The sequence below is a fragment of the Saccopteryx leptura genome, chromosome 4 (genome assembly GCF_036850995.1).
Source record: "Saccopteryx leptura isolate mSacLep1 chromosome 4, mSacLep1_pri_phased_curated, whole genome shotgun sequence".
In the NCBI taxonomy this organism is placed as follows: domain Eukaryota; kingdom Metazoa; phylum Chordata; class Mammalia; order Chiroptera; family Emballonuridae; genus Saccopteryx; species Saccopteryx leptura.
In genome coordinates, this window is record NC_089506.1 from 185,479,333 (window position 1) to 185,504,791 (window position 25,459).

Sequence of the window (25,459 nt, forward strand, 5' to 3'; positions counted from 1 at the left end):
TTACATGTCACAATTATACCACGTTCAATTTTTTGATGTTATATTCTCTTCAACATTTCTCATCTCTGAAAAAAACAAAGGCTTTTTTTCCGTAGAGTCAAGTTTTAATTACTAAGTTCTTTTCCCTTTGCTTCTGACTAGAAGTGCTCTGCTCCCCCCACTTCCTCTCACCCCCTTCCCATTAGCAAGCAAATTCCAACTGATTTCTCCTTTGAATACCATATTTCCCATGTATAAGATGCACTCTTTTTCAAAAAATTTGGGATCTAAAACCTGGGTGCATCTTATACAGTGGCTGTAGATTTTATTTTACTTTCATGTTCTGTTTGAGGAGTTGTATGAATTTTATGATGAATAAAACTTGAGTTCAATAACTTTATGTAATATAATTTTTTCAAGATTTCAGGCCCCCAAATTAAGGTGTGTCTTATCCATGGGAGCATCTTTTACATGGGGAAATACGGTACATGCCATATCCTCCAAAATGCTTTTCTTCTTCCTTCAAATTTGAGTTAGCTGTCCTCCCTAGTGCTCTCATAATTTCTCTCCCACTTCACCATCCCTATCAACTATAATTGTCTATTTATTTGTATCTTCCTCTACACCAGGGGTCCCCAAACTTTTTACACAGGGGGCCAGTTCACTGTCCCTCAGACCGTTGGAGGGCCGGACTATAAAAAAAACTATGAACAAATTCCTATGCACACTGCACATATCTTATTTTAAAGTAAAAAAACAAAACGGGAACAAATACAATATTTAAAATAAAGAACAAGTAAATTTAAATCAACAAACTGACCAATATTTCAATGGGAACTATGCTCCTCTCACTGACCACCAATGAAAGAGGTGCCCTTCCAGAAGTGTGGTGGGGGCTGGATAAATGGCCTCAGGGGGCCACATGTGGCCTGCGGGCCGTAGTTTGGGGACCCCTGCTCTACACTATATGCCCCAAAGAAGAAATGCAGACAGTGACTTCCCTGAGGTCTCAAATCAGGTTAGGATTTATCCACTTATCTCTGATGTCAAAGCTCATGTTTTTTCCATTTTACCAACTGGAGATGACCTAATGAGAAGCCATGACAGTGTTGGAAAGGGGCTAGAAATAAATTTTTCTTCTTCCCATTTTTCAGTCCTTGTGGTTTCAAATAGAAAATTTTGGATGACCATGTGCTTTGTGTATGAAGATCTCATTTATTAGCCTCAGAAAAGTTTAATGTTGACATTTGGGGTTGTATAAATGCAAGTCTCTCACAGTTATTGAATAGATACATTGTGACAGGCAGTCCCTGACACCCTCAGGGTATATGCAAAGTTGAAAATATTTGCATAATAATATTAACAGGTTATTGGCCTTTTTCACTATTATCTTTTACAAGTTGACAGAAGAAGTTTTCCCCATGCCACATGAAAGATGGACCACATAGCAGGTATAAGACTCCAACTACCCTCTACTATGCCAGACATTAAGGAGGTTTGAGTAGAAAGGGAGACCCCTGTGAGGAACTCAAGTATAGAAATGCATATCCCCCCTTGTCAAAGCATGGACAGTCAACTCTGAGTCCTCCAGTAGATGAAGTCTGTGCCCTCTTCTAAGAAAATGCTCTGAGAATGTGCTGGAATTAGAGCAACTAACTGTATCATTTGAATGGGCCCTAGTCTCTTGCAATTGTTGGTTTCAATTTCTTAGAATCTGATATTATTGGTTTTTTACTTTTATAGCCAAGCACTTGACCTTTACATCAAAGCCAATGATTTATCACCTTACCCCCTCCCATGTCTCACTTCTCTCCAGTATTCTTATCTATTCATAAGCCCAAAGAATTTTTTGGAAACTAAAGAAATCTTAGGACTCTTTATGCATGGGCTGTAACATTACATTTCAGTTACAGGCATGCCTTGTTTTATTGTGCTTTGCTTTATTGAATTTATAGATACAACATTTTTTTACAAACTGAAGGTTTGTGACAACCCTACAACATTTAAGTTTATTGGCATCATTTTTCTAACAACATTTGTTCAAACTGAGTTTTTGTGTCATTTTGGTAATTCTAGCAATATGTCAAAATTTCATTATGTTAGTTTTGGTGATCTGTGCCCAGGGATCTTTGATGTTACTTTTGCATTTGTTTGGGGTGGGGTGCCATGAATCCTGCCCATATAAGACAGCAAACATAATTGATAAATGTTGCATGTGTTCTGACTGCTCCACCAACTGACCTTACCCCTGTCTCTCTCCTCTCCTTGGGCTTTCCTATTCCCTGAGACAAAATTAAAATTAGGCCAGTTAATAACCTTACAATGGTCTCTAAGTATTCAAGTGAAAGGGAGAGTTGCACGTCTCTCACTTCAAGTCAAAAGCCAGAAATGATTAACTCAGTGAGGAACGCATGTCAAAAGCCAAGACAGGCCCAAAGCTAGGCCTCTTAGAGCGAGTGAATAGTTAGCCCACTTGTGAACACAAAGGAAAATTTCTTAAAGGAAATTAAGAGTGCTACTCCAGTGAACACACAAATGATAAGAAAGTGTAACAACTTTATTAGAAGGGGGCAAAAACGTTAGTGGTCTGGATAAAGATTAAACCAGCTACCCATTCCCGTAAGCCAATGCCTAATCCAGAGCAAGGCAATGTTCTTTAATTTTATGAAAGTGTGAGAGGTGAGGAAGCTTTGTATTTTTTTTTTTTTTTTGTATTTTTCTGAAGCTGGAAACGGGGAGAGACAGACAGACTCCCGCATGCGCCCGACCGGGATCCACCCGGCACACCCACCAGGGGCGACGCTCTGCCCCTCCGGGGCGTCGCTCTGCCGAGACCAGAGGGAAAGAGAGAGACAGAGAGGAAGGAGGGGTGGGGGTGGAGAAGCAAATGGGTGCTTCTCCTATGTGCCCTGGCCAGGAATCAAACCCGGGTCCCCCGCACGCCAGGCCGACGCTCTACCGCTGAGCCAATGGGCCAGGGCCGGTGAGGCAGCTTTGAAAGACAAGTTTGAAGCTAGCAGAGGTTGGTTCATATGGTTTAAGGAAAGAAGCTTCCTCCACAGCATAAAAATGGAAGGAAAGGGCTGAGATAGAAGCTACAGCAAGTTATCTAGAAGACCTAGCTAAGATAATTAAAGAAGGTGGCTGCACTAAAAACAGACTTTCAATATAAATGAGACAGTGTTCTATGGGAAGAAGATGACATCTATGACTTTCTTAGCTAGAGAGGAGAAGTTAATGCCTGGCTTCAAAGTTTCAAAGAATAGGCTGACTCTCTTCTTAAAGGATAGTACAGCTGGGGACTTCATGTTGAAGCAAATGCTCAATTATCATTTCAGAAATCTTAGGGCCCTTAAAAATTATGCTAAATCTATTCTGCCTGTGCTCTGTAAGTGGACAACAAAGCCTGGATGACAGCACATCTGCTTACAGCATGGTTTACTGAACATTTTAAGCCCAGTGTCAAGATCTATAGCTCAGAAAAAAATTCTTTCAAAATATTACTACTCATTGACAATGCACCTGGTCACCCAAGACCTCTGATGGAGATGTACAACGAGACTAGTGTTATTTTCATGCCTGCTAACACAATGTCTATTCTGCAGCCCGTGGGTCCAGAGTAGTTTTGACTTTCAAGTCTTATTATTTAAGAAATACATTTCAGGCCTAGCGTGCGGAGGACCCGGGTTCGATTCCCGGCCAGGGCACACAGGAGAAGCGCCCATTTGCTTCTCCACTCCCCCCCCCCACCTCCTTCCTCTCTATCTCTCTCTTCCCCTCCCGTAGCCAAGGCTCCATTGGAGCAAAGATGGCCCGGGCGCTGGGGATGGCTCTGTGGCCTCTGCCTCAGGCGCTAGAGTGGCTCTGGTCGCAACATGGCGACGCCCAGGATGGGTGAAGAGCATCGCCCCCTGGTGGGCAGAGCGTCGCCCCTGGTGGGCGTGCCGGGTGGATCCCGGTCGGGCGCATGCGGGAGTCTGTCTGACTGTCTCTTCCCGTTTCCAGCTTCAGAAAAATGAAAAAAAAAAAAAAAAGAAATACATTTCATAAGGATACAGCTGCCATGGATAGTGACTCCTCTGATGGAGCTGGGCACAGTACATTGAACACCTTCTGGAAAGGAGTCACCATTCTAGATGCCATTAAGAACATCCGCGATTCAGGGGAAGAAGTCTAAACCCCAACATTAACAGGAGTGTGGAAGAAGTTGAGTCGAGCCCTCGTGGATGGCTTTGAGGGGATCAACACTTCAGTGGAGGAATAACTGCAGCTGTGGTGGAAATAGCAAGAAACCAGAATTAAAAGTGGAGCCTGGAGATGTGACTGAATTGCTGCGATCTCATGAAAAAAACTTTAGTGGGTGAGGAGTTGATTCTTATGATGAGCAAAGAAACTGGTTTCTTGAGATGAATGAAGATGCTGTGAAGATTGTTGAAATGACAACACAGAATTTAGAAAATCACATAAACTTAGTTAATAAAGTAGTGGTAGGGTATTATAAGGATCGACTCCAATTTTGAAAGAAGTTCTACTATGGGTAAAATGCTATTTAAAAGCTTCACAATAGGCCTGACCTGTGGTGGCGCAGTGGATAAAGCGTCGACCTGGAAATGCTGAGGCCGCCGGTTCAAAACCCTGGGCTTGCCTGGTCAAGGCACATATGGAAGTTGATGCTTCCAGCTCCTCCCCCCTGTCTCTCTCTCTTCTCTCTCTCTCTCTCTCTCTCTCTCTCTCTCTGTCTCCCTCTCTCCTCTCTAAAATGAATAAATAAAATAAAAATTAAAAAAAAAAGCTTCACAATAATATCACACAGAAATCGTTCACGAGAGTCTATCAAAATGGCGAACTTCAATGCTGCCTAATTTTAAGCAATTGGCAGAGCTCCCTGAGTCTTCAGCAGTCATCAACAGTATGGCACCATCAAGACAAGACCTTCACCAGGGAGAAGATTACAACTCCCAGAAGGCTCAGAAGATGGTTGGCATTTTTTATTAATAAAATATTTTTAATTAAGGTATATGCAATTTTTTTAGACATAATGCTATTGCATACTTAATAGACTACAACATAGTATAAATATAACCTTTATTTATGCTGGAAAATAAAAAAAAACTTGTGTGACTCACTTTATTGTGATATTCACTTTATTGTGGTAGAATGAAACCCAAGTTGCCATATTTCTGAGGTCTGCCTGATTTTGTTGACCTTTTGGTAAATATTTCTCTCTGTTTTCACTCAGGGCTTAAATGTTCCTTCATTACTCAGTGTCCTCCCCTTCCAAATTTGGGGTTATGGGTTGAATTGTGTCCCCTCCAAATTCAAATGTTGAATTTCTAACTCCCAGGACCTTGGAACATGACTTTATCTGGAAATAGGGGTGTTGCAGATGTAATTCACTTAGATGAGGACATATGAGAGTAAGACGGGCCCCTAACCCAATAGGGCTAGTATCCTTATAAAGCTGGAAATTTGGACACAGAAATACAGGAAGAAAGCCATGTGAGGAAGAAGTGGAGACCAAGGCCATGGTCCTACAAGCCAAGGAAGACCAGATTCCCAGAGTCAGCAACAGCTAGAGGAGAGATGCATAAGAGATTACTTTTCACAGCCCTCAGAAGAAACCAACGTTATTGACTTCTTGATCTTTGCTTCTGGTCTCCAGAACTATGAAACAATAAAGTATGTTATTTAAGTCACCTAATTTGTGGTGCTATTTTACACAGCCTTAGCAAAATAATACAGAGGGTAACTATGGTTCTAAATTATAGGCCTTTGGGGGCCTATTTTAAGATGGGCATGAGCCTAGAAATGGCTGGGAATAACTTGTTAAAGGCAGAAATATTAATAAACATAAAGGTTTGTTCTGTCTAGGATTTGGGTAGGATGAGGAATTTGTCATTTGTTTTTAACTGTAAAATTAAAATGAGACCATGCCAGTTTTGGGAACTAAGTGTTTTTTCAGAGCCAGAAGTTCCTGCCCATTCCACAGATGAGACAGGTGATTTTTAAAGGGCTTGTCTTTGTTTTTTATTGCCAGGGAATTTCATAGTTTGTAGTACTCCTAGTCAAAGTCAGCCTGTGAAGCATGTAGCACAAGGGAAGCCTTTGTTTTTAAATGAAGTCACTCCTCTCTCTGTAGGATGAGCTCCACAAGGTTTGCCAACACAGTTTGTTTCTGAGGGATGCCAGAAACCTAGTCTGCAGTACTAACTCCTGTGTATATGTGTGTGGATTTGGAGGAGATCTAGGAGTACAGACAATGGAAAGAGATGAACATAAAATGTACATTACTTAATGAAAAGGTTTAAAAAATTGTACTCTGTGATAGATTGGATGAATGGTGAGGAAAAGAGAAGTTTTAAATATAGTTGTGGTTTAAACATATGGGTGAGTAATTTTATTTATTGGGAGAGGGAAGTCTGGTGAAGATAGGTAATATGAGGAGTTTATTTTGAATACATTCATTTTTAGATGCCTTGTATACATTCAAGTGACAATATTAAGTTGATCGATACATGTGCATGTGTATATATATACATATATATACAGATGTAGGTAGACTGACACTGTATAAAAAATTTGGAGTCATAAACATGTAACTAGTGTTTAAACTATAGCACCTAATGAAATCAGCTAGAGAATAAGTATAGATTAGGGAGAGAATTACACCCAGGACCAAATTCTTAGATTTCTATACTTAAAGGATTGGAAGGAAAGGAAAATCCAGCTAAGGAAACTGAGAATCAGAAAGAAATCCAGAAAATTGTGTCCTGGAAACAGAAATATGAGTGTTTCAAGAAGCATGGATGCTCAAATGTGTAATATTTTACCAGGAAGTTAAATAAGATGACCAACATTGTCTATTGCATTTGGTAAAATGAGGATTATGGGTAAACTTGACGAGATCAGTTGCAATAGAGTAGTAGAGGACAGAAGCCAGCTGAAGAGAGGTTAGGAGAAAAATATAATTCAGGACAGTTCTTGGCCCTGGCCTGTTGGCTCAGTGGTAGAGCATCGGCCTGGCGTTTGGGAGTCCAGGTTCGATTCCCGGCCAGGGCACACAGGAGAAGCGCCCATCTGCTTATCCACCCTTCCCCCTCTCCTTCCTCTCTGTCTCTCTCTTCCCTTCCCGCAGCCGAGGCTCCATTAGAGCAAAGATGGCCCGGGCGCTGGGGATGGCTCCTTGGCCTCTGCCCCAGGCGCTAGAGTGGCTCTGGTGGCGACAGAGCAATGCCCCGGAGGGGCAGAGCATCGCCCCCTGGTGGGCATGCCGGGTGGATCCCGGTTAGGCGCATGCGGGAGTCTGCCTCCCTGTTTCCAACTTCAGAAAAATACAAAAAAAAAAAAAAAAAAATTCAGGACAGTTCTCTTCCCAGCTACTAGAAAATTTTCTTTTGATATGGGAGAGAGAGAGAGAAGGGCCAATGATGGTCGAGTGAGAGAATTCTGAGAATCTAATTTGAGACTCAGAATCATCTGGGCCTCTACTCCCTGGTTAAATGGCCCAATTACTTCTCTCTTTAATCTAAGCCCATGTACATCATGTTTCTGTAACATACTGAAATGATCCTGACAAGTAGAGGACTTAATGATATAACTAAAACTCAAATTTAGTACAACCTCCTCCAAAGAAATGCCCCCTGGCCTGTTTCTTGATCATGGTCATAGTGGAAAAGGAAAAGAAGACTCCCAGAGGTCAGAAACAGAATCAAACAGGTCAGAACCTCCGGTCACTGTACTGCCTGGACCCACTTTATTGTCTCTAATAGAATGTGCTGTTTGCAGTAGCTCGTGACAAATGTGATCTGTTTCCCCTTGTCCCTTTTCTTAAAGGGGAATTATATTGTGAGTGTCCTATGTTTTCTATATTTTAGACATATTAGGAGACACACTTTTTATTTAGTTTTTAGGTGCCATATCATGATGACACTTATCTGGACTTGAGTCAGGAGGGATTGCACAGAATTTGGAGATCTGAATGTGAAGCTAGATGCAGCAACTTCGTATGACTTTGGATTGTCTCCATTTGGGAGGGGGTGAGTGGATTTTTGCATTAATGCAGAATAGATCACCATCTTATGTAGGAGCATTTTGGGAACTGAATATACAGTAATGCCTTGAGATACGAATTTAATTTGTTCTGTAGCCAAACTCGTGAGTCAGGCAACTCGTATATCAAACTGTCGATACTGGACCTGTGCGCCAATGCGCCAACTAGCAGCAGCTTCCCGAATCACAACTTGTATCTTGGAATTTCACTCGGATCTCGAACAAAAATACAGACTGAGTCACAGCTCGTATCTTAAAAAAAAAAAAAATTTTTTGTATGTTGGTCCGTTCATATCTCAAGGTACCACTGTACTTAAGAACATAGGGGTGTAATTGTGCTGAACACCCAGAGGGTGATATTTAATTGGCCTCTGTGTTTACATCTACCTTTTTCTGGAGAATTGCTCCTTCTGGCTTCAATCCTGTAATAATTCTGTGGCTGTCAACCACAGCATTCCTGGCTAGAGGGAATGATCTCTGAGCATATGACATAGGTCTGGTCAATTTGACATTCCATTTTCCTGACCATAAATATTAATGTAGGAGAGGCATATGAACAGGGATGGGCCAAATAGAGTTCTTTTTCAATGTGTTACTGGAGGGAAAATTGTCTGATGATTGAGGTCATGAACCCGGAAGGCCATAGGTAACATTTCCACTGTGTAAAGAAAGCATGTCTGCACTGGGAAATAATGAGGCCAACACCTAGGAGCAGAACCAAGACATAAATTTTAAAAGATGCGATACTTTTTGAGTTTGTGAAATCTACTTGTGAGTGAAACAAAAATCTACTACTCACTTCCCAGTTATATATATAAGCCAATATATTTTCTTTAAAATAAAAAGAATATGTAAGAAACTGATAACAGTGTGGGTAGGCAATCATTTTAAGAAGTTTGAGTGGGAAAAGAAGAACAGAAATGGAATGATTGGAGATGGTAGGTAATGTGGAGAGTTCAATGAACAGCTCTCCATGGAAATTACTATAACATGTTTATATGCTGAATAGAATCATCCAGTAAGGGTGAGATAAATATGCAGAAATGGATGGGTGGGGGCAGAAATTCCAGAAGCAAAGGTGTTGTGACAGACAAGATGGGATTCAAAGCCAAATGAAAGGGCTTGCCTTTGATGGAAGAATATCTTCTCCATTTGTTCAATAAGGCTGCTTTGCCCTTTAGGTAACAGAGTCCCAATTAATGTAATAAGGCCAGTGATCATCTCACATAAGAGTAAGCCTAGAGGTGGGGCAGGTCCAGAGTTGGTTAATTCAGTGGCTCAAGCATGTCACCAAGAGCACAGGTGTTAGCCATCCTTTGCTCTGGTATCCTCCACGTGGACTGTCACACTTGTAAGACATCTGCAGCAATTGTTATCATCAGTCAAAATATCCTGTGAAAAAGGGATGTGCTTCCTCCTCTGTGTCTTTTTCAGAAATCTGGTAAAATCCTTCTCCTCAGGCTCCCAGGAACTCTACTGGATTACAAACTCATGCCTAAAATATTCTTTTCCACCTGGGAATGAGACCAGTATGGCTGGTTTAGTTCAATTGTGATTCATTCTCTGGGGCTGGACAAGGCCAACCTTCCCTAAACACAGGGCTGCTAGCTAATCCAAATCTGCTGTCTGGTAGCAAGGGATAAATGAGAAACAACTGTTGGGAAACTTTGGCAGTGTCTGCTGCAGCAGGGTTGATACACTGGCTGGTGGGAAGGTAAGGGAGTAGCCATATGGCAGCTTCTATTTTTTCAGGGAGTTATTGATGAGGTGGTCATTTAGGATGAAGGGTGGGGTGGGATTTTGAAGAGAGAGAAGGTATTTAATGACATTTAAGGAAAGAATAGAGAGTAATAAATAGTTATCTCAGAGAAGAGGAAAGTCAATTTCCTAGAAGAAAAATATAATATTTTGATTTCAGAGCATTGCTGAATACCTGTTTGAGATTTGTGTTCATTAATTTAAAACAAAACCAGTCAATCCAATTTTGTTATTTTTTTCTAATAATATTCAATAAAGGGATGTAATGCTAATAATTTTTCTTGACCACAGAAGTGCTAACTAGAATGTCATTTTATTTTTTTAAGGAGGTTAAATCCACATAACATACAATGAACCATTTTAAAGGAAGCAACTTAGTGGCATTTAGTGTATTCACAATGTTATGCAAACATTAAATAATTATTCCCCTTTACCCCTCCTTTTCCCTGACAACCACTAATATGCTTTCTGTCTCCATGAGTTACCTATTCTGGATATTTCACATGAAAGGAATTATACAATATGTGACCTTTTGTGTCTGGCTTTTTTCACTTAGCATAATGTATTTGAGGTTCATCCAAGTTGTAGCAGGTATCAATACTTCATTCCTTTTAGTGTCTGAATAATATTCTATTAGGTATATACAGCACAGTTTGTTTATCCATTCTTTTGTTGATGGACATTGGGTTTCCACTTTTAGGTATTATAAATAATACTGCTATATACATTTGTATTCATGTTTCTGTGTGAATATATATTTTTATTTTATTTCTCTTGGGTACATACTTAGGAATGGAATTGTTGAACTATATGGTAATTCTATTTTTTAACTTTTTGATAAACCACCAAACTGTTACTAATCAAAACTGGTAAGTTAATTTATAGAGCTACATATCAATAACAAAATGGGAAGTAAATGAAATGTTCCAGAGATACATCGAAAAACTGAACTTCATGGTGATATCTACCTAGCACAGGAAGGTTCTTGAACATCTTTTCATGTGCTTTTTGGTCATTTACATAACTTCTTTGGAGAAATGTTTATTCAACCCTCCTCTACTTATTTTTTAATTGGATTGTTTTTTTTGTTTTTGGATTGTAAGTGTTCTTTATATGTTCTGTATACTAAATCCTTAACAGATATATAATTTGCAAATATTTTCTCTCACGCTATAGGTTGTCTTTCACTATATCCTTTGCTTCACAAAATTTTTAAATTTTGATGAAGTTCAATTTAATTATTTTTAAAATTCTGTTGCTTGCGTTTTTAGTGTTAAAGAATACACTGCCAAAATTTAAGATTTTGAAGACCTTTCTCTGCTTTCTTTTAAACTTTTTAGTTTTGCTCTTATAATTAGATTCATGTTGAGTTAATTTTTGTTTATGAACTGAGGTAGGGTACTACTTTAATATTTTGATATGTGCCCATCCAGTTGTTTCAGTACCATTTGTTGAAGAGACTCCACCTATTAAATGTTCTTGGCACTATTTTTGAAAATCAATTGGGCATAGATGTTTGGGTTTCTTTCTGGACTCTCAATTTTATTTCACTGGGTCAGGTGTCTGTCATTACACCAATAAGAAACTGTTTCGATTACTGTAGCTTTGTAGTATATTTTGAAATTGGGGAGTATGAGTCCTCCAAGTTTATTCTTCTTTTACAATGTTGTTTTGGCAATTCTGGGTCTTTGAGATTCCGTATGAACTTGAGGACTGGCTTTTCCTTTTCTGCCAAGAAAGCCATTGTAATTTTAAAAGGAACTGTATTGGATCTGTAGTTTGCTATAGGGAGTAGTGCCATCTTAACAATATTAAGTTTTGCAATTCATGAATACCTTTCCATTTATTTAGATCTTCATTCATTTCTTCAGCAATGCTTTATAGTTTTCATTGTATCACTCTTTCACCTCCTTGGTTAAACTTATTACTTGGTAATGTATTCTTTTGTTGCTATTATGAACAGAATTGTTTCCTTTATAGGCATAGCTCATTTTATTGTGCTTTGCTTTATTGCATTTCACAGATAATATTTTTTTTTTTGAATTGAAGGGTTGTGGCATCCCTACATCAAACAAGTCTCTTGACACCATTTTTCCAACAGTATTTGTTCACTATGTGTCAATGTGTCACATTTTGGTTATTCTTACAATATTTGTAACTCTTTAATTATTATTATATTTGTTATTATGGTGAACTGTGATCAGTGATCTTTTGGTGTTACTATTGTAATTTTTGGACTTGCAATGAACCAGACCAATATAAGATGGCAAACTTAATCAATAAATGTTCTGTGTGTTCTGAATGCTCCACCAACTAATTGTTCTTCCATCTTTCTCTTTCTCCAGGGGCCTCCCGATTCTCTGAGATACATCAATATTGAAATTAGGACAATTAATAACACTACAGTAGCCTCCAAGCATTCGAGTGAAAAGAAGAATTACACATCTAGTCCTGATGAAGATGCTATGAAGACGGTTGAAACTACAACAAAGGGTTTGGAATATAACATAAACTTAGTTGATAAAGCATAGTAATTAGCTCAAATTTTGAAAGAAGTTTTACTGTGGGTAAAATGCTATCAGACATCATCACATGCCACAGAGAAATCTTCATGAAAAGAAGGGTCAATCAACACGGCAAATTTCATTGCTTTTTTATTTAAAGAAATTGCCACAGCAGCTCCATCCTTCAGCAACCAGCACCCTGATCAGCAAGCAGCCATCAACATCAAGGCAAAACGATTACAATTCACTGAAGGCTCAGACAATGGTTAGCATTATTTAGCAGTCCTTTGAAATTAAGGTATGTACGTTTTTTAGACATAATGCTATTGCACGCTTAATGGACTACAGTATAATGTAAACATAAATTTTATATGCACTGGGAAGCCAAAAAAATTGTGTGGCTTGTTTCATTGTGATGTACTTTATTGCAGTGGTCTGGAACTAAGCCTGCAATATCTCCAAAGTATGCCTGCATTTCATTTTTTGGAATTGCTCATTTCTGGTTATATTAATTATGCCTTTTATTTTCTGTAGTTCAGATGATTAGACATCTGGGGCTTCACTGAACTTGGAGAGAGTATCTCTCTGCAGTGTTAGCCAGTTCCTAGGGAAAGTAAATTACCAGCCTGGGAGCCTGCTTTTCATATGCAAACTAATCAATCCAAAATCCATACCCTCACCACAGCCTCTATCAGGCTCCATACTCAGGGATACTATTTCCTTGCCCTATTCATCCCACCGCCCAGTACCAGACAACTAGGGTCAACTCCTCCATGCCCCAAAGCGCACTGAAGTTATTCAAACCAGCCAGTCCTAACCTTGTTTACCCCGACTTATTCCTTCCTTGCCACAGAATCTACAATAAATGCTCTTGCCCACACTTTCTTCTTCCTTTATTTTCTGACTGGTCCTGGTAATTGCCCACATGGTCCCTCCATAGTAGCCCCTAACCATGGTGTGGCATGACCCCTCCTCCTGGCAACTGTAACAAACTATTTTCTTCAATAGGAATCATCTCCTGATCTGCTGACCTCACTATACCCGAACAATAATAAAACCTATATTTTAAAACACTGGTATACAGCAACACAGATTTTTGTGTGTTTTTATCTTGTACTTTGAAACTTCACTAAAAGTATTTATTAGCTCTAGCAATGTTTTTAAAAAAATTTTATTAAATTTATTCAAGTGACATTGGTTAATAAAATTATACAGATTTCAAGTGCACAGTTCTACAATACATCTGTATATTGCACTGTCTTCACCACCCCAAGTCAAGTTTCTCTCCATCACCATCTATCCCCCCATTCTCCTCCACCTTCCTCACCCCCTTTCCCTCCTGCAATCCTACACTGTCGTTTGTGTCTATAAGTTTTTTCTCTCCTTCACCTTTTTCATCCTGCCCTCAATCTGCCCCCCCCAACAGCTGTCAGTCTGTTCTCTATGAGTCTATTTTGTTAGTTTATTTTATTCATTAGATATTATATATGAGCAAAATCATATGGTACTTGTCTTTCTCTGACTGGTTTATATCACTTAGCACATAGCTCTCCAGGTCCATCCATGCTGTCACAAAAGGTAAGATTTCCTTCTTTTTTACTGCTGAGTAGTATTCTACTGTATGAATGTACCACAATTTTTTTTACCCACTCATCTACTAATGGGTACTTGGGCTGCTTCCAAATCTTGGCTATTATAAATAATGCTGCAATGAACATCGGGGTGCATACATACATCTTTTCAAATTAGTGTTTCAGGTTTCTTTGGATATATTCTCCAAAGTGGAATTGCTGCGTCATAAGGCCATCCCATTTTTAATTTTTTTTGAGGTAACTCCATACTGTTTTTCCATAGTGGCCACACTAATCTGCATTCCCATCGACAGTGCATAAGGGTTCCCTTTTCTCTACATACTAGCCAACACTTGTTGTTTATTGATAATAGTTATTCTGACAGGTGTGAGGTGATATCTCATTATGGTTTTATTTTGTATTTCTCTGATGATTAGTGACATTAAGCATCTTTTTTTTTCTTTTTTTTGTATTTTTTCTGAAGCTGGAAACAGGGAGAGACAGTCAGACAGACTCCCGCATGCGCTCGACTGGGATCCACCTAGCACGCCCACCAGGGGCGATGCTCTGCCCACCAGGGGGCGATGCTCTGCCCCTCTGGGGCATCGCTCTGTTGCGACCAGAGCCACTCTAGCACCTGGGGCAGAGGCCAAGAAGCCATCCCCAGCGCCGGGGCCATCTTTGCTCCAATGGAGCCTCGGCTGCGGGCGGGGAAGAGAGAGACAGAGAGGAAGGAGAGGGGGAGGGGTGGAGAAGCAGATGGGTGCTTCTCCTGTGTGCCCTGGTTGGGAATCGAACCCGGGACTTCTGCACGCCAGGCCAACGCTCTACCACTGAGCCAACCGGCCAGGGCGACATTAAGCATCTTTTCACATGTGTGTTGATCATCTGTATGTTTTCCTTGGAAAAGTGTCTATTCAGGTTCTTTACCCATTTCTTAATTGGATTGTTTATATTTTTGGTGTTGAGTTTTATAAGTTCCTTCTAAATTTTGGATTTATCAGCAAATATGTTCTTCCATTCAGTGAGTTATCTTTTCATTTTGTTGATTTTTATTTTTTTTTTTATTTTTTGCTATGCAAAACCTTTTTAGTTTGATATAGTGTGCCCTTGGTTACATTTATTCCTAGGTGTTTGTTTATTTATTCTTTTACTTCCCTTGCCTGAGGTGATATATCGGAAAAAAATACTGCTACAAGACATGTCCAAGATTTTGTTGCCTATGTTTTCTTCTAGAACTTTTATAGTTTCAAATCTAACATTTAAGTCTTTAATCCATTTTGAGTTTATTCTTGTGTTTGGTGAAAAAGGTGGTAGAAATGTTCGAGAAGGATAAGTGTTAGTTCTTCTTTAAATATCTTAGTAGTTTTTTGTGAGTTGTTTGAGATGTTCTGCACATAGAATCAGATCTTCAAACAGAGTTTTACTTCTTCATTTCCAATTTATATGCTTGTTTCCCTTTCCTAAAGTCTCTGGGTAGGACTTCTAATACAAGGTTGAACAGCTGCGGAGAAAGCAGGCATCCATCCTTGTCTTGTTACTTATCTTAAGCAGAAAGCTATCCACTTTCACCACTGAGTATGAGATTAACTACGGGGTTTTTATAAATTCCCTTTATCATGTTAAGAAAGTTTTCTTCTTTTCTTAGTTTGCTAAGTGTTTTATCATGTTAAATTTTGTCAAAAAATTTTCCTGCACCTATTAAGATGATCCTGTTGTATTTTCTTTATTCTATTAATGTGGTGCATGATAGTAATTGATTTAAAAAAATGTTAAACCACCTGGGATAAATTCAACTTGGTCATGGTGTACATCTTTTTAATGTGCTTTTTAATGGTCAAGTTTGCTAGTATTTTGTTGAGGATTTTTATATCTATATTTATAAGAGACATTGGTCTGAAGTTTTCTGTGCTTGTGGTATCTTTGCCTGACTTTGGTATTAGGATAATATATTAGCAAGTGTTCCCTCTTCTTCTATTCTTTGGATGAGTTTGAGTAGAAGTACTGTTAATTGCCCTTGAATGTCTGATAAGTGAAGTCATCTGATCCTGAACTTTGTTGGTGAAAGTTTTTGATTATTGATTCAATCTCCTTATTGTTGTAGGTCTATGAGGCTTTTCTATTTTTTCTTGAATTAGTTTTGGTAATTTGTGTGTTTCTAGGAATTTTCCATCTCATCTAGATAATCTCATTGTTGGCATCCAATTGTTCATAGTATTCTCATACTCCTTTTAATTTCTGTAATGTTGGTAGCAAGGTCCCTACTTTCACTTTTTGAAAAATTATTTTTGTCTTTTCTCTCTCTTTTTCAAAAAAATCAATACATCTAAAGATATGTCAACTTTTTTGATAATTTTCAAAAATCAACTTTGGTTTTATTGATTCTCTCTAATGTCTTTTAATTCTCTATTTTTTGTTTATCTTTGCTTTAGTCTTTATTATTTCCTCCCTCTACTGGTGTTGGTTATTCTTTCTCTAGTTCTTCAAGCTGTGAAGTTAGCTTGTTGATTTGACATATGTTTTCATGTTTTTTCACATGTTTTCAGTGATAAATTTCCCTCTGGCACTGCCTGCACTGAATCCCCTAAGTTTGGGTATGTTGTGCTTCATGGGTGCCTGCATCTGTGTGTATGTGTATATATGTTTGTCTAAGTATTTTTTAATTTCCCCTATGATTTCTCCTTTGACCCATCAATTCTTTAAGAATGTGCTGTTTATTTCCATTTATTTTCACGTTTTTTTAGTTTCTTTCTCTTACTGATTTCTAGCTTTATTCCACTGTAGTCAGTGAAAGTACTTTTTATAATTTCAATCCTTTTAAATTTCTTGAGAATTATTTTATGGCCTAACATATAGTCTATCCTGGAGAATGTTCCATGTACACTGGAGAAGAATGTGTATTCTGATGTTTGGGTGTCTTTCATATATCTATTAGATATAATTGGTTTGTAGTGTTGTTCACATATATTTCCTTATTAATCTGTCTAGATGTTCTATAATTAAAAGTTGGTTTTGAAGTCTTTAACTACTCTATTACTCATTATTCCTGTCTATTTCTCCCTTAAATTTTTGTCAATAATTGTTTCATATACTTGGAGATCTGTTGTTTGGTGCATATATGTTAATAATTTTGGTAACTTGACCATTTTGTCAATTGTATTTTGTAATAATTTTTTCTTAGTATCTATTTTGTCTAATATTAGCACAGTCATCTCAGCTCTCTTTGGCTACTATTTGCATGGAATATCTTTTTTCAACCTTTTACTTTCAAACTATTTGTTTCTTTAAGTTTCAACATAGTCTCTTATAAGCAGCATATAGTTGAATCACATTTTTAAATTCATTTTGCTAGTCTGTCTTGTTACTGGTGAGTCTAATCCATTTACTTTTTTTTTTTTTTATTTATTTTTATTTTTTTTTATTTTTATTTTTTTCTGAAGCTGGAAATGGGGAGAGACAGACTCCCGCATGCGCCCGACCAGGATCCACCCGGCACGCCCACCAGGGGCGAAGCTCTGCCCACCAGGGGGCGTCGCTCTGCCGCGACCAGAGCCACTCTAGCGCCTGGGGCAGAGGCCAAGGAGCCATCCCCAGCGCCCGGGCCATCTTTGCTCCAATGGAGCCTCGGCTGCGGGAGGGGAAGAGAGAGACAGAGAGGAAGGAGGGGGGATGGAAAAGCAAATGGGCGCTTCTCCTATGTGCCCTGGCCGGGAATCGAACCCGGGTCCCCCACACGCCAGGCCGACGCTCTACCGCTGAGCCAACCGGCCAGGGCCTCCATTTACTTTTAAAGTACTACTGATACTGAAGCACATATTTCTACCACTTCACTATTTGTTTTCTCTATCTTAAATAATTTTGTTCCTTAACTCCTCTAATTCTACCAACTTTTGTGTTTGATTTTTTTTCAAGTGTACCATTTTGATTAGCATATACTTTTCTGTATTTTTTTTAGTTACTTGCTTCTATAAAGTGAATGTTAGCATGGTTGGTAGTGTCCCATAGGTCCAAAAGTTCAATGTTTGGGTTTCCTCAAAAATAATTTTGTATCAATTTATATCTTTATCTTCTTTCTTTTCTTTCTTTTTTCTTTCTTTCTTTCTTTCTTTCTTTCTTTCTTTCTCTCTCTCTCTCTCTCTCTCTTTCTTTCTTTTTGTAAATGGGAAATACTTTACTTTGTAAGCATTATAAAATTTTGTTGAAAACTAGACATTTTGAATATTGTAATACAGCAACTCTGGAAATCAGATTCACCCCCCTTTTCCCTAAGAATAGCTGTTCTTACTTGTTGAGGGTTTTAGTTATATTTGTTTATTTTTTCCTAATTTTTCAAAGACTGTATTTCTTGTCATGTGTGGTCATAAAGTCTCCTGTTTCATTATCTCTGTAGTGAGCAAGTGACCTGACAGAGATTTATTTGCTTGCCAGTCTCCTTCCTCATCAAATACTTCCTTGGATACTATAATGTTTTGCTAAATTCTAGAGTTCTGAAATGGTTGGTCCTGACCGTTCTTGTCAGCTCAATTGTTACTTAAGTGGAGGGACCAATTTCTGGAGCTTTCTCCTCTGCCATCTTATGTGAAGGTCAAATCATTTTGTTTTAACTTCTTTTTAGTATACTTTGAAATATATCAGTATGCCTTCTTGATTGTATCAATAAACTATGCAATGGATAGAATTGTTATCTTTTTGGATTATTAGTTTTATTGCAATATCTTTATAATGATCTTTATTAAACATTGAGATATACATTAAAAGTTGAGATTTTTGAGTGCATTTATACATCTTCAAGTTTATAAAATGAAATTATCTCTTTATTTCTCACAATTCTTAAGACAAATGTTTTTAATACTTTTTAAATCACCTCTTCACTCCAAAGTTGTTAGGACCATAAGCAAAGGGGAAGAGGGCTGAGTCTTTGACAGAAATCAAAGGCAAAATATTAGCCTTCCAGCATCATGTGAACTATACATTCCAGCAAAGTTGGCTAATTAAAATACATGAAAATTGATTATTTAAAGACTACATGCATTTGCACCCATTCATGATCAAAACTGTCAGCAAAGTGGGAATACAAGGAACGTACCTCAACATGATAAAGGCCATCTATGATAAACGCACAGCCAACATCATACTCAATGGGCAAAAATTAAAAGCAATCTTCTTAAGATCAGTAACAAGGCAGGGGTGCCCCCTTTCACTACTCTTAGTCAACATAGTCCTGGAAGTCCAAGCCACAGTAATCAGACAACAAGAAGAAATAAAAGGCATCCAAATTGGAAAAGAAGAAGATAAACTATCATTATTTTCAGATGATATTATATATAGGAAACTCTAAAGTCTCAGTCAAAAAACTACTGGACCTGATAAATGAATTTAGTAAGGTGGCAGGATATAAAATTAATACTCAGAAATCAGAGGCATTTTTATACACCAACAATGAACAGTCAGAAAGAGAAATTAAGGAAACAATCCCCTTCACTATTGCAACCAAAAAAATAAAGTACCAAGGAGTAAATTTAACCAAGGAGATTAAAGACTTCTACTTGGAAAATTATAAAACATTGATAAAAGAAATCAAAGAAGACCTGGAAATGCTGAGGTCGCCGGCTCAAAACCCTGGGCTTGCCTGGTCAAGGCACATATGGGAGTTGATGCTTCTAGCTCCTCCCCCCCTTCTCTCTCTCTCTCTTTCTCCCTCTCCTCTCTAAAATGAATAAATAAAAAAATTTAAAAAAAAAAGAAATCAAGGAAGATACAAACAAGTGGAAGCATATACAGTGCTCATGGTTAGGAAGAATAAACATCATTAAAATGTCTATATTACCCAAAGCATTTTATAAATTCAATGCAATTCCTATTAAAATACCAATGACATACTTCAAAGATATAGAACACATATTCCAAAAATTTATATGGAACCAAAAGAGAACACAAATAGCCTCAGTAATCTTGAAAAGGAAGAATAAAGTGGGTGGTATCACACTTCCTAATATCAAGTTATGCTACAAGGCCATTGTACTCAAAACAGCTTGGTACTGGCATAAGAATAGGCATATAGATCAATGGAACAGAACTGAGAACTCAGAAATAAATCTACACCTTTATGGACAACTAATATTTGGCAAAGGAGGTAAGAACATATAATGGAGTAAAGACAGCCTCTTCAACAAATGGAGATGGGAAAATTGGATAGCTACCTGCAAAAAAATGAAACTAGACCACCAACGTATACCATTCACAAAAATAAACTCAAAATGAATAAAAGACTTAAATGTAAGCCATGAAACCATAAGCATCTTAGAAGAAAACATAAGCAGTAAGCTCTCCGACATCTCTCGCAGCAATATATTTGCTGGTTTATCTCCACGGGCAAGTGAAATAAAAGACAAGATAAACAAATGAGACTATATCAAACTAAAAAGCTTCTGCACAGCTAAAGACAATAAGAACAGAATAAAAAGACAAACTACACAATGGGAGAACATATTTGACAATATGTCTGATAAGGGGTTAATAACCAAAATTTATAAAGAACTTGTAAAACTCAACCCCAAGAAGATAAACTATACAGTCAAAAAATGGGCAAAAGAAATGAATAGACACTTCTCCAAAGAGGACATACAGATGGCCAATAGGCAGATGAAAAAATGCTCAACATCACTATTCATTAGAGAAATGCAAACTAAAACCACAATGAGGTATCACCTCATACCAGTCAGAATGGCGCTCATCAACAAAACAATACAGAATAAAAGCTGGCAAGGATGTGGAGAAAAGGGAACCCTCCTGCACTGCTGGTGGGAATGCAGACTGGTGCAGTCACTGTGGAAAACAGTATGGAGATTCCTCAAAGAATTAAAAATAGAACTGCCTTTTGACCTAGCTATCTCACTTTTAGGAATATACCCCAAGAACAACACCATAGCACTGTTTCAAAAGCAGAAATCACAATAGCGAAGATATAGAAACAGCCCAAGTGTCCGTCAGTGGACGAGTGGATTGAAAAGCAGTGGTACATATATACAATGGAATACTATGGGGCCATGAAAAAGAAGGAAATCTTACCTTTTGCAACAATATGGATGGACATGGAAACTATTATGTTAAGTGAAATAAGCCAGGCAGAGAAAGAAAAATATTATATGACCTCACTCATTTGAGGAATCCAATGAACAATGTGAACTGAGGAATGGAATTGAGACAGAGGAGGGATCAAAGGGACCAGAGGAAAAGAGGACAGAGGAAAAGGGGATGATAGGATGGGATAAACCTGAAGGGAAGGGGGGAGGGCGCTATGGGGAGGAGGGTAAGGGAGATGTTGAGGGGAATATGTGGGAGGGGGGATACATTCAGGGAAACACTAGAATGTATAGAAACACAATAAATTAAAATCAATAAAAAAAGACTACATGCATTTCTATTCTCCTTTCTTCCTCCCTTCCTTTCTTCCTTTCTTTCTCCCTCCCTCCTCCTTCCCTTCCTCCATCCATCCAACCCTCTCCTTCTTCCTTTCTTTTTCTTTCTTTCTTTCTTTCTTTCTTTCTTTCTTTCTTTCTTTCTTTTTCTTTCTTTCTCTTTCTTTCTTTCTTTCTTTCTCTCTCTCTCTCTCTCTCTTTCTCTCTCTTTCTTTCTTTTTGTAAAAAGGCAATACTTTTAGAACAGTTACTCTGTAAAACAAACTGGTTCTTATGAAAAAAGTAAAAAAGAAAAGAAAAAAAAAGAAAGCAATGTCCAAGGTCCATTGAGTTTTTAAATTCAATTGTGATATTTTGCAGCTGTTAACTTGGATTTCCTCTTACTTCATTTAATGCCTTGTTTTCTGTTCTGTAATTTGAATTAGAATTTAGGCAGCAATCCTAAAGGTTTCCTGAATTAAAAATTAGACTCTGAAAAGTTCTAAAGCCCCTATCAAAACAATGGAGTGAATTCAAAATGGCAGTTAACACTGTGGCTCAGCAGTAATGCAGTGCTTAAATTTAAAAACATAATAAATGTATATTTTTAATTTTATTTTCCTCTTGCCTCTGCTGTCTTCTTTTAATTTGGATTATCAGGGTTATGTAATGGGCCATTTCAAAGGGACGAGGAAATACCAATTTTTCTACACTGATAAACAGTTTCATCATTATATAATATAATCCAACAGTAACTTATTGGTTTTTGCCCCAACTTGTCTACATGCAGAGGAAATAATATCCCTTATCCTGCTTTTGTGAGGTGATGATACATATGAGAATTAAAACTCATAGTTTAAAAGGTAGTAAACAGAATGATCTTAGCAAAAATTGTTCCTGGTGAATTTGATTATGTCTTATAAATTTTGACAGAACTCTCCATTCATCCTTCTGGAAAATGTATAATCTAGTTTAAACACATATGACTAGAGAAGTACCATGCAAAATTATAGAAAGGTAGCATAGTAAAATCCTATTATGGGTTCCAAGGTCATAGTATCAGTGGGTGGTGGGGTTAAGACTAAAACATCGATCTCTTGGCTCCAAGTCAAGGTTTTTTAGAGTTAAACTGAACCTGAAATAAACATAGCTGAGTCAAAGTGATATGAAAACACAAACCCCTGACAAGATGGCTACAGTAGCATTTATAGCTGGCAGATAAGGGAGTGCTTCTCCAAATAATTAAAATTTCTCCTGTGTGGTGAGTGGTCCAAATTAGGTCATATATTCTCATAAAATAACTGTTGCCAAAGAAGAGCTAAACTCTGATTGGTTTAGGCCTTGACTTCTGAATGAATCAGCAGCAAAGAGAACAAGATTGTTGTGATTATCAGGCCCCACTTCTTGAGCTAGGTTAAATTTGGGATTGGGGTATCAGACTCAATGTCCACTACCAAAAACTTGGATTCCAACATTTACTTGATATGTCCTTGCACAAGTTATACAAACATGTTGAACTTATTGAATTTCCTCATCTGCAAAATAGGTAGAAAGTTGAACTGAGATAAATAAACATAAAAACTAAAGATTCGGCAAAATGCCTGGGACGTACCCAGTAAGTGTTCATTATAATTATTTACCTATACACTTTCATATTATGTAATAGTTTTAAAAATATCTGGCACAGTGTGAGGTTTTTGAGAATATGAACAATAGCAGTTTCATTTTTTTTTACCTCTTAAGTCTTACATATAATAAATGCTCAAAATATTTCTTTAATAAATGAGTAAATACATGAATAACTGTTGAGTAAACAAATAAAATCCTGAAAACAATTGAAGGTATATTTAGAAGAGACACAATCAAATGATAGCTGGAAGAATTATAGATCAGGAGAAATATGGAAACCAAATAGGCCCAACTGAGAAAGAATATATTTGAAAGGAAAAAATACTAGACCTAGAGGGGCCTTTTTCCCTGAAGTCTAGAGTGGTGGCAGGAAGTGAACAAAGCAAATACAATTTGAGGTTAGGGTAAACAGCTCATAGAGGCTGTGAAGTTTTCAGATATTTTGTTTTACAATTTGATAACTAATCAATATTTGCATAAAACCCACACGATTGCTTACTGCAATCTAGAAGATGTAGAAGGAACTATAATATCTACTGAGTACTTGATATGTTCCAGGTATTATTTTGAATGTTTCCTTTGTATAAACTCAGATAATCCTCAGAGCAAATCCATGAGCTAAGTAAGTACTATTCTTTTCATCTTCATTCCCATTTACAGATAGGAAAATCAAGCCCAGGGATATGGAGCAACTTGCGCAAATCACATAGTTAGTAAGTGGCAAACTGAGATTTTTATCCAAAGGGTCTGACTCAAGAGTCTGAGTGATTATCTGTTACTGTAAATTGTGTAATAAAACAGGGTGCTCAGAGACACTAGACTATATTTCCAAACCATTGTGCACCCAAGAGTTAAACGTGCTGGTGCCCATGAGGAGGACCATGGGCTTCCTAGTCACTGAGAGTAAAAAGGTATAGCCAACAGTTCACAACATATGCATTCCCTCTGGTCCTTACATTGCACTTTTGTAATCCCTAGCATATAACATAATGGCTATGGGGAGTACCAGCTAAACAAATATTTGTTAAGTGGATGATTTGTGTGGATGGATGGATGCCAGTATATAGGATGTGCCCACCTGCTTTCCACAGCAGATCAACCTCTTTACGTTTCCCTATCTGGTAAATTGTCATGAAAAACTTGGTGTATTTCAAGAGTATACAATGCATTTACAATAACACTTGGAGTAATACAAAAGGGGTGTGTATCTTCTGGGAGACGTGTCTCAGAGGGTACACTGGGAGCCGGAATGAATGCAAGGCAGTGTGTCCCTTTCCAGGACTCTCAGAATTGCTGCTGACCTATGGAGAAAAGGCACAATAAAACTGCCTGAATGGAAGGAAAAGCTAGTGCAGGGGCTCGCCCAGGGAATTAAGGGACTAGAGACTATCAAACTACCACTTTCCTCAATAGGAATCCACAAACAGTAAAACAAAGACAGTCACTTCTAGACATTTTTTGTCATTGCTGTTGTTGTTACAGTTCAGCATAGACTTGCTTTTGATCAAACTTCAACTTGAAATTCCCATCTTTCCCTTCAGCTCCATCTGTCCAGCTGCTTATATGGTGAACACAGGGGGTCAGAACTCTTCTTTCTACAGAGCTGTAATCCACCAAGAGTTAAGCTTCAAGAACCATATGTAAACCACAACACAGATTTCAGATACAGCTGTACAAATAAAGTGACTTTGAAACATAAGAATGATGACTGTTGAGATCCTTGGACTAGAAATCTTTCCGCTTATTGTAACTATGTGGTCTCTTTCCTTGCCCAGATGATCTTTATTATGAAAAAAATAAATAAAATCAACATTATTTTCTTATCAATCTAGACTAATCATTTGTCATCTATGAGGAATATTCCAGAGGCCATTTTAATATTTAATGGATTTTGGTGGAGGTAAGCTGTTTATAAATTGTACTTTTAGAAGAAACTTTAAAAAAAGTTACTATACTTACATGCCTTTACAAGCAGATATCTTTAGCTTTTAGTAGCTGAAAGAACAGAGTCAAAACTGCTTGAGCAAGTTCTTGGCTGGAAGAACAACTAGAGGCTCTGGACCACATGGAACAGAATGGGAAATCACACGAAAAAAATGGTTCTTGCAAAGGACTAGGTATGTAGTAAAAGACAAATCATCTTTATTTTAAAAGTTGCCTAAAGTGATATGAACTGACAATTCTGCAGTTCTTACTAACCAGGTTGTAAGTTCAGATTTAAGTTCAAGATGGTAAATGATATTTATATTTGTTAGACATAATTGTATTCCCTGATAAATAATTATATACAAAAATTAATTTTGTTAGTATTTTTAAAGTTTATTTGACTTGTATCCCTTTGAACCATATTAGCTGAATACTCATTTAGTAAGTAATATTGACTGTACAAATGTGTCTTAGGTTTTAAGGATAAACTTAATCAAAAAATAGTTTCTTACTGTGTAGTAAAAGAATAGATCAGAAAATTTGGCATATGCTTTTAATCAATTTCTGTAAAAGAAGTAATTAATCTCTGAATCTCTGGACATTTATAAATGTGTTATATGTAAATTTATCTCTTGTTACACCCAAA

At 37.6% G+C, this 25,459-nt stretch overlaps 1 protein-coding gene across 1 annotated transcript in view; it reads left to right on the plus strand.

Annotated features, from left to right (window-relative positions):
- The window catches only part of CCDC192 (coiled-coil domain containing 192), a 214,532-nt gene that overhangs the window by 35,958 nt on the left and 153,115 nt on the right, over positions 1-25,459 (plus strand). The window contains 3 exon segments of the mRNA XM_066383649.1: positions 24,873-24,912; positions 24,915-24,976; positions 24,978-25,004. Coding sequence (XP_066239746.1) covers positions 24,873-24,912; positions 24,915-24,976; positions 24,978-25,004 — 129 coding nt within the window.